Below are 10725 nucleotides of genomic sequence, written 5' to 3' on the forward strand. Positions count from 1 at the left end.
AGCAAATTCCCAGGCCAGCCCCGTCTCTTCTGCTCTCTGATCCCGCAGCCCGCAGCGCCCCCTGCTGCCCGAGCCGGAGCTCACACACACCGACACTGCAGAGGTCTAATAATAAAATAAAAAAATCTATTTTGTTTCTTTAAATATAAGAGTCTCTTTATTGTTGTCTGAATCTGACAGTGGTGGAAGATGTATTCAGATGCTTTACTTATCGTAAACGTATCAATACATTGTAATAATACATGAATTAGCATTACATGGAAATGCTCAAGTAAAGTACAAGTACCTCAAAATTGTATTTAAGTGAGTAAATGTATTTGTTGAATCACATTTAAATATTATTTTGATATTTATTTATACAGTATCCATACTTCTGGATCGATGCATGTATTAAGTAGAAAGGGACAGTATAGTGTTGTGTGGTCCATAGTAACAATGTGTGCCATTTAATCATATACATTATGATATTTGAAGGTTTTTATAAAGTTTGTTTTGAACATAAAATATTAAGTTCAGAAATTAAACCCCAGTAACTTAGAAAAAGGGTTATCAGAAAACTGAAAATATAACTGTGCATTAATATAATATATCGTTGGTTAAATAATTAAAATGAAGTGGAAAATCTAATATTAATCTTTATGCTTCAGCTATTTATATTTGGCTTAGTATAACATTTGAGAATCTATTTTCATACATGTTTTGTAACTATGTAATACCATTTAGATGTTTTCAGTTATATTTTGATCAAATTTCAAAACACTTTGTGAATAATGAATGGAGCTTGATATACATAAAGGAAAGGCCTTTTGCCTTAAAAGTCATTACAGATAAATGATTTTAATGATAACTTTCACTGACATTTTTTTTGCCCGTAGTATATGTTAATATCTTAAGCCTTTATCATAGTAAACTGAATTCCTTTGGGTATTGGACTGCTGGTTTGGGCAAAAGAAGCTATTTTAATTCTAAAAACCATGGATGGTTTAGTTAATTTATCAAACCATGATAAGAAACAATCATTAGGTGCATCTCTAGATTAAAAGCATACAGTAATACCCAGTGCAAACATTGTGTTCAGGTTCATCTCCATATTATTCTTTGTTCATAGATCTGGATCATGGTCCAGCCAGCACGAAGCAAGTATTTTTATAGATTCCGCAGTCCACCTGACGTGCATATGTTTGGAGAAATTGGCCTCAGCTTAGATATGGGCTCCTCATGCTGCGTGTTTTCAGAGCCACAAGCCGCCATGACTCACTTCTTTTACTCCTCAATACTACATCAGCCTTTTATTGACACTCACGCAAAGATTTGGCACACATGATGTTATATCTCATTTATTATTCATATTTCATCATAAATGAAGAAGCAATAGAGCTAAAACTTGAAGTAAATAAATAATGTAAATCATGTTTTGACCGCTGGTTAACGTCCCGACATAAAACCTTTAAGAACATAAGTAGAGCATCTTGCCAGAGAACAGTATATTAAGGATAAGGAAACAAGATTTGTGCACATAAAATACAATTTTCATCCCACATTTAGCCTTAGATGTCATGGTTATTATGCTACACTGCAAAACACAGATTCTTGATATATAGCTGCACATTTCACCTGCATTCCCAGTGTTTAATATGGAAAATGTGGGTTAACTGGTCCTGGAAAATCCTGTGTGTGTATCATCAGTCAAAAGAAAAGTTTAACAGGATGTAAATAAAAAACCTTGTGTGCGTCTCAGCAGCTGACAGATTTGCCAACACAGCGCTTTACACTGCCATGTTAGCAATGACAGCCCGGGTGAACTCGTCGCTCGAGGCATAGCCCCCCAGGTCCCCGGTGCGCACCTGTTGCAAACATAAAGACACTTTGTTACTATATGCACAGCTGCAGAAACACATGTCCACATACAGTGTCACCGCCTGCCTGTTAGAGAGCCTTTAAAAACTGAACCCAAGAGAACTGCTTTCAGGAAGTAGCAGTATCACCAATAAGCTTCTTTAGTTTCTCAGACTTTATGATTAGTAGCATTACCAAAAAATAACTTATACCAGTCATATCAATTACATCTTTAAATCAGATGAAGTATTAATGTTCAGCATTACCATTAGCACATCCATCGGCCAACATGCAACCATTCTTATATTTAGTATTCAACCATAGTTATGTAATTCAAAGTCCAAAAGTGTTATTTATGTAATCACACTTTTAAGAAGCCTTCATTTTCATAAACCAAAAATAAAAAAGGACAAGAGGAAACTGTAAAGACCATTGGTAATTATTCTTCATAAAGTACAACAATGTGATTGCACCCAAATTCAAAACAAGAGTGCAGTGATTAATACGTTATCTTTTATTTTTGGTCTTAAATCGTGGCACATTATGACAAAAAACACTCCTCAGGTGGTGAGGTAGAGCAGCATTTGAAATGTCTTGACTGGCATCAACCATACAAAACAGTTTATTATGAAACCTTGGAAATAATGTTTGAATAAAACAGAGAACAGATCAAACTAACAAATACTCTACAACATCATTTGTTAGTTTGATTTATAATTGAGGAATGGCTTTATGTCACATAGGGAGGTTTTCTATAGCTATTAAATTGAACAATTATAACTTTTATAATTTTTTTGACAGTCAATGGAATAGTACTTCTACGTTGTATTGATGTTAAAATAACTGTATTATTAATTTCATGCTACAATTCATATGTCCGGTTCGGCTTTGCTATACAGTAACTTACTAAACCAAAGTTAATATGTTCGTTTACAGCACTGCGATAGAACATAGTTTTATTAAAAACATGAAGACATTTGTGGGTCAGAAGTGTTACAGTTTAAGTGGGTTATGATGCAGTACTGTTATCATTCGGGCACATCGGATTTAAAAGGAAAATACGATAAAACTACGGTGATTTGGAGAAGTGTGACGACAAAGATGTTTAGTCGATATAATCTGTAGATAAAGGCAGCCTGGTTGACAGATTCTAACAATGTATGATAGTGGAGAGGTAGGCTGTATGGCTGACAATCAGCGGCCAAAAAAACTCTACAAAGAAAGAAAACATGACCTTAATCAGTGAAGCAAAAACTGCAGATTTAAAAAAGTCCATGAGAGGAAGCCTTATGAGCTGCAAACCCAGTTTAATCCACATACAGTATGATGCTCCTAGTGTTTGTCAAAACTCTGTGACACTACTGTCATGTCAGAGGGGAGTTGAGTCTTTACATGCGTCCACTTCATGTTAAGAACAATGTTCAGATTTAGGGAAGCAATGTGACGATTATCGAACAGGTCGGTGACGCAGGTTTTCCGTAACAGCACGCACAATGTCGGTAGTGGTAGAGTAACCGCCAAGGTCTCGTGTCCGTACCTGGGACGTGTAAGCACACACACACACACACACAGACGAACACACACAGGGTAGTGGGGTAAAAGGAGAGGAGGGAATCATAGGATAGGGAAGAGGGAGAGGAAGGGCACTTCAGACAACGGGCAGGCAAATTCTGCCTTCAAAAAACCCAAACAATTTCTCACATTCACAATGTAATACTGAATATAATGCTAACGGCATTCACAGAACTGCTTTTACAAACGAGGTGAAAAAACGATGAAGTGAAGTTATTGCAGAAATGCGATTTAGACGCGTTTGACCGAGAGATTTATCTGAGGGACTAAGGTTTAGCGACATCATGCTATAGTTTGTGACGGGGTCTGTTAGTGTCACTGTGGAGCAGGTGCAACAGGCAGTTAGTTTAAAGAGAAAGGAGAGATGAGGTGTTGGTAATTCGGTGCACCAGAAGAGCTACGATAAGATGACATTTATAACTCAGTTATCAAAGGCTCTCTAACAAACTAACATATAGTTCGCAGATTGTTGAATGATGTGGGTCAAGAACTGCTAAAATTACACTTAAAGTGTTGGAGTTATTGCTGGTCTTCCACTAATTTATTAAGATTTAGATTTAAAAAAAATTAAATCCTTAAGGGGAAATGCAGTTCTTTATTCCTAACTCAAGGACACCGCGGCAGTGCTAAGGAACTAGCACCTCCTACCAGTCCTACCAATCGGGACGATCTGGCGACCCTTTGGTTCCCAAGCAAAGTCCCTACAGACTGAGCTATTGAGCTACCCCCAAAATATATTACATTATGTGGCATAGCTTTTTAAAATGATATTTTATTGTTTATTTTCCTAAGCACTGCAGCTTTTTAATAACACATAAGACTACAGTTATTGACCCACAAAACTGTCATTTAGAAGCACATGCTGAGGGTGTAGAAATACAAATCTTCACATTTTTGAAGAAGAACCACATCTTTTAATTTGCTCTGATAGTTTTATAAAGTTTTGTAAAGGAAAACATTCCCTGTTAGAGTGTTAGTTTTGTCATAGCATGTGTTTTCATATTCACAGTCTGAATTCACCAGTGGTTATATAGTAGGTAGAACTGACAGGTAACTTTCTCTGACACACACATACACACACACACTAACTTACCTTGCCCTGTTTGATGACCCTCTTGACAGCATCTGACACCATATTGGAGTGATAATCCAGGCTGCATTAAAAAAACGAGACAAATAAGAGGTTGTTGATGTTCTTCTACACATGTCAACCATCAGACCAACGTTCACATTAAGCTCGGCTAAACCATTTATTTAGCATGTCACCGCTTTTAATCCCGACAGCATTCAATAAATTAAATGCTTTGACAAAGAAAAGAGAAAAAATCCTGTTGCTGTTGTTACGTTTAATAAGCCTGTCCAATTATTTATGTATGAAATTATTGTACCGCTCCTCATCGCCATCGAAAACTCATGGTTCAGTAACATCACAATAAAAAGTCTGTGGTACTAAACTTAAATGGCATAAATTGCTTTGACAATGTGGAAAGGTTTGGGCCCCCAGCAGCCTGGTGTCAGGGACGGCTCGCAGCAGGGACCAACAATATATCATGGTATTCAATATATTGTAACGTGTAGTAGTCGGGTTTTTATGTGTTTGAGGATTTGGAAGCAGGATTAAAGGAAGGGGCTGGGATTTCTTAAATTGGATAATTAATCCAGCTTACTTTTTTGCTTGCTGGTTTTTCTCAAGATACTGCTTTAAGGCTGTCTAAAGATTTATTTTTCAATGCAGAGAGCGGCGCAACCTGATCTGACTAGGCGGAAATGCTACCCTCTGCCTCACACACCTCTGATAATTGTCGCCGAGTCAAAATGATGTCAACTTTGACCTCGACTGCCACTGAGCTTTGACGCACAGCCAATATGATGACAGCTGTATGAAGCAGCACAAGCTAATAAGGGAGGTAACTATATAAATTAAACTAGCTGTTTTCACTGGGAGCCTCTGCGACCTTCCCGCGGTGAGCAAGAAGCCGGTTGTGTATCATGTGAAGGGAGCTTAAGGCTCGAAGGTGGACCAGGACAGAGCATAAGGAGGAGCGGTGTGAAATGTGTTGCACTTTCGAAAACACAACATAAACATTTGACTCACTTGAGGTGCTTGAGCATGTTAGCGGCACTGAGCAGCATGGCTGTGGGGTTAGCAATGTTCCTCCCTACAGCCTGTGCAAAGGGGTGGCGCGCACCCTGGAAGAAGAAAGAACAGAAGATCAAAGATGATACACGACCTCTCCATCAGCATGTGGCATGGAAGGGTTAATAAATCAATAGATATCGTTTTTTTTTAACTGCAACAAATATTAAAACCAGACACAAAACATTTTTTCATTAGAAACTTACAGTCTCAAACACAGCATACTCTCCACTGTAGCTTTCTCCAGGAACAACTCCAGCTCCTCCAACCAGCCCCGCTGCCAGGTTATCAATGATGTTCCCGTACAGGTTGGGCATCACCAGCACGTCAAACTGGTATGGGTTCTGCACGAGCTGCAGAAAAGCAACAGGGACGATGTGAAGTTTAAAGGAGAAATTAAAAAGGGACACATGTATAAGCCAATTATTTAAAGATGAAGTCAGGGGAATTAATTGAGAGGCTGTATGTACCTGCATGCAACAGTTATCAATGATTATGTTCTCATATTTGATTTTGGGGTAAAGTTCTGCAATCTCAGCACAGCTCTGCAGAAACAGGCCATCACCAAGTTTCCTGTAATAAGACAGGACATGAGGACAAACCAATTAAATGGACATAATTACAGGAATATGAGTATTTTTCTAAAGCAAACAGGGAGCTGTGCTGAACCCTTACATGATGTTGGCCTTGTGAACAGCAGTGACCTTGCTTCGTCCCTTCTTGGTGGCGTAATCAAAGGCGAACTTGGCAATACGCCGTGACTTCACTCGGGTGATGATCTTCAAGCATTCGATCACACCTGGCACACTCTGCAGAGCAAGAAGAGGGTACCCCTATTTTAATACAGCAATTCATCATTGACATAACAACAGTGCCAACAGCTGACACATGTTTCCGGTGTCTGTTTTTATACTTGTTTGTTTTATGCCGACTTAATCTCTTTGTGCTCAAGGGAAAACGCCCTCTTCAAAGAAAAAAATGATAATTATATTTCTTATTAAAACCACTCCAGGGAGGAGGAGAGCTGTTTACCTCGTGCTCCAGGGAGCTGTATTCCCCCTCGGTCTGTTCGCGGATGATGACCAGGTCCAGGTTGTTGTGGCGGGTGCTGTAGCCCGGCAGGCTGTTCACATGAACCACGTTAGCGAATAGGTCCAGCTTACGCCTGGAGAATGGAGAGGGAGGGAGAGATATTTAAAACAAATAAAATCAGGAAATAAACACACAATACACACACACACACACACACACACACACACATATGCCCAACTTTTGTCCTGGTTTTACCTCAGTCTCATCTCATATGAAGCCAGCTCCCCTTTGAACTCCATGGGTGTGTGGATCTTTCCTGGAGCAAACATACGTGTGTTAGGTTGATTTAATTACCTTTAACTACGTTAAAACGACTAACATTTAGCAATGTTTAAATGGAGATGAACGGACAGAGAAAAGTATAGCTACCTTTCATGGCCACTTTGTTGGTCTTCATGGAGGTTAAAACCTGCTCCAGCTTCTCCTCGCTGGCCATGTTCTGTACCTCGCTTAGGTGAAACTCCTCAAACTCCACCGGGACATCTCCTGCCTGGAGAAAAGTCAAAAATAAATCAACATCAGGTATTTTAATCAAAATGAATGCAAACAATTAAATGTGAAAATAGTGTGCTCAAATCCCTTGGGAAAGATCAGCAGCCAAACTCTTTCTTATTCATAAAAATACACCACTATAAATATTACATATTCATGTTATATATCTTGAAGTACAATGTGCATATCTGTACTCTCTATATTTATATAAACATGTTAATTATATTCTACTTTTTACTTTAACTCCTTGTGTTTAAATTGATTGCTTTCTTTGATTATTTAGATTTTTTTTTATTGCACTTGAATACATTCATTCCTTGTGTTTTTAATATATAATATTTGTATTCTGTTATTTATTTTTTATCATCTATTATTTTATCCTTAAATGGAGCAACTGTCATGCATCTCCCTTTCATTGTACCTTAAACACTTCCTTGACGGCAGTCATCAGCTCGGGTCCCACTCCGTCCCCTGGCACCATGGTGACCTTAAAGGTAGCATCAGCACGGGCTGGGGGGGCCTCGGGGCCACAGAGAGCGGCAGACACACTCACTGGTCGAGAGGCCAGCTGCTGCCACCGGGGGCCGCTCAGACCCTGAGGGGGGAGGGGGGGGGGGAGACACAGTTAATAAAAAGGCTGGTATACCATGAAAACAATATGTAATTGTCCAGACATGATGTAATAGCTGTCCCTTTAATATCTTCGGTGGGTATGAAAATGAGTAGCAACCTTTTGGAGATGCGACCCCTAATTTAATTCAAGAATGATTTTTCCTGTAGTCCTATCTGACCACTCGGATTCATTTTGAGCGATAAAATGTGTCACTGTATCACACCCAATGTCAGATTTTAGTACATTACAGGTCTATTACATTTATTTAAAGAGTAGATTATATTGCTTTACTAGATAACTATGTAGATCACCATATGTGCTGATATTGCAATTTAACGTTACATCCTGTTATCATTTGATAAAGACTTGTAACAATATGGACCACTGTTAGCCACAATTCTACCCATCTGATTAGATAACATTGAGGCGGGCAGAGATGGGTGTGACTTTTTTCTTATCTCAACAGGATCCTGAATGACAGTCAGCCACTGACCACTGTGTTTAATGGAAGCTATAGGGAATACATAAAAGAAACACTTTAGATAAGCTGTCACGTTTGAACGAGAACTGATAATTTAGGTAACAAACATCTTTTGACTCCCACTGACACTTCACAATTTGGTAATTGAAAAACTGGACATGACTTAAAAAATGTATAAAACAAACCACAAGCATAATTGACATTATACCACCAACAGTCACCAATGCACTTTTCAAGAAAGTTGATTATTCACTATGAGGTGGTGTAAAGTACATTTACTCAAGTACTGTACTTAAGTAGAATGCTGAGGGACTTCATTTAAGCATTCACATTCCTTGCTACTTTGTACTTCTACCTCACTACAATAAATAGGAAGAGTTAAATAGAGCTAAACACTGTGTTTGCACTCCACTACATTGGCTTAATACCTTCTGTTACTTTGCAGATTTGGATTAATGATGTGACATTGAATCAGCAGCCTTTAGTTACACCTGGAATAAATCCACAAGCTACCTTGAACTATACAAAGTGATTCAAACTAGCTCCACCTTTACCAGCTTTGATAAACACACGAATGGGACAATAACTATTATCAAAACATATGATGTGTATAATTCTGAAATGGACCGATCTGCATAATGAGTACTTTTAATTTAAGTACTTGAAGTATATTTTGATGCCAATACTTGTGTACTTATGCTTAAGTAAGATTTTAAAGGCAGGACTTTTCCTTTTAGAAGTATATTTATATTCTTTGGTAGGTCTACTTTTAAGTACACAATCCGAGTACTTCTCCCACATTTGTCACTATGTTCATGGAGGTTACATCTCAGGGTTAACTGAGATAGCCAAATGACGTTAGCGTCTTTAGCTCACTGTCTCACTAGATACCGTTATAAACAATATGGGGATTTAATTGTTTGACAAGTCCCAGAGATTTCATTCCTTCGTGACCAGCTGACAAATCGAAATGGAGCCATAAAACCACTGAAACATTCACTTTTAATCTGAAAAGAGCAACATTGTAAACGCAGTGTGGATGAAGACGGCTCATGGTTAGCATCACGAATGACACAAGACAGTCCGACCCTCTCTTTAACAGGTAAAGAAAACGTATTTCATGAGTTTAATACATACAAATACAAGTACTGCCACCCCTTTCCTACCGATGTATATGTAAAATAAGATTGTATACATCATCTATGTGCTCACCTTGACCAATGATACCAAGCTTCCTCTCAAGGCGGCCGCCATCATTACAGTCACGCAGCAACTGAGCTTCTTCTTCTGTGGTGCCGCAGTGGTAGAGCTACAATCTACCCGCGAGTCTGCCCCCCAGATGACAGAGGAGATATTACATACGTCTTTCTACATGACACTTGTGAAGAGATAGTAAGTAGGTAGCTTGTCCTCAATTTACATGATTTTCACAGCCATCAATCATGGGAATATGCTTCCAGCTGAGGCTACAACGTGCAAACGTTCACTCTTTTTCCCATGATGCAAACATTTTTTGATATTGAGCAACCAGTCTTGCCAATATTCATTTGATTGCAATTTGAATGTGTAGTTGCAGTATTATATTTGTACGGTACTATATTTTATAGATATGTCCTTGTGTTTAATTTATTGTTCAGGCATAGTCCTTTTTCAATAAATACGTAATGTAAAAAAATACACACGCAACCAGTCTGGGACTTATCCTGGACTGAGACATAGAAGACAGACCTCTGAGCTCAGAGACAAGAAAGGACTATTGGTATAACAACACAAAAAAATCATCTTAAAACCACCTGTGGACAGTTACTAAATAACTTTTACTGAAACACTGTATTAAAGTAGAATGTTGAGATACTTGTTGTAACAAACTTTGCTTGAGTGTGTGCATTTCTTGCTTATACCTTTCCTTCAAATCATGTACTTGTTCCTTACTCCTTTATGCCTATTTTAATTACAGATTCATAATTCAAAATATAATCAAAATATTGATGATGTTCGTTTATAGGTCAAGATGCCTAGCAGTATAAAGGCTATTGGAAAATATAAGCACCTTCTTTGGCTACAACATTAACGTTATGAACACATTAATGCATCAAAAATGATAATTTAATATACGTTATTCTGTAATGGGTCATTGGGTAAAGGTTAGGATTAGGGTCAGTATTTCTACACTGTTGTGTTACTACTGTTACTCAAGTAAAACATCTTATACTTTTGTTTCTGACCAAATTCTTAGATCAAACACTAGAGGTTCAATTGTACAAGCCCAATCTCATAAATCAACAATCTCCAACAGGAAAAGCATCATTACACATAAGCAGGAAACGATATTCTGTTGACTTCCAAGCATCTTTTTTCTTTTGAATTGTTATCACAGTTATTATGAGTTATGATATGCTTGAAAAGCAGGTCTGAGAAGGATTGCAAACTGAATTATATGACAGATAGAAATGTGTGGAGAAGAAAGGGTGAAGAATTAAGAAATATGTCCAAAATAGAAAA

General features: G+C 38.1%; 1 protein-coding gene across 2 annotated transcripts; it reads right to left on the bottom strand.

The window, feature by feature from the left end:
• Nucleotides 1-1321: 1321 nt before the first annotated feature.
• On the bottom strand, nt 1322-9586 carry idh3b (isocitrate dehydrogenase (NAD(+)) 3 non-catalytic subunit beta). Of its 2 annotated transcripts, none has more exons than XM_063911451.1 (11): nt 9436-9586; nt 7551-7724; nt 7007-7127; nt 6833-6893; nt 6578-6710; nt 6221-6354; nt 6016-6118; nt 5752-5898; nt 5504-5598; nt 4502-4562; nt 1322-1844 (listed from the first exon to the last, which is right to left on the bottom strand). In XM_063911451.1, the coding sequence occupies exons 1-11, from the start codon at nt 9478-9480 to the stop codon at nt 1767-1769; spliced, it is 1152 nt and encodes a 383-aa protein (XP_063767521.1). In that variant the 5' UTR covers nt 9481-9586; the 3' UTR covers nt 1322-1766. The 2 variants fall into 2 exon arrangements, with proteins under 2 accessions (XP_063767521.1, XP_063767520.1); XM_063911450.1 differs by lacking the exon at nt 1322-1844 and adding an exon at nt 2336-3373.
• Nucleotides 9587-10725: the final 1139 nt, after the last annotated feature.

Source organism: Eleginops maclovinus, chromosome 20 (genome assembly GCF_036324505.1).
Source record: "Eleginops maclovinus isolate JMC-PN-2008 ecotype Puerto Natales chromosome 20, JC_Emac_rtc_rv5, whole genome shotgun sequence".
Lineage (NCBI taxonomy): Eukaryota > Metazoa > Chordata > Actinopteri > Perciformes > Eleginopidae > Eleginops > Eleginops maclovinus.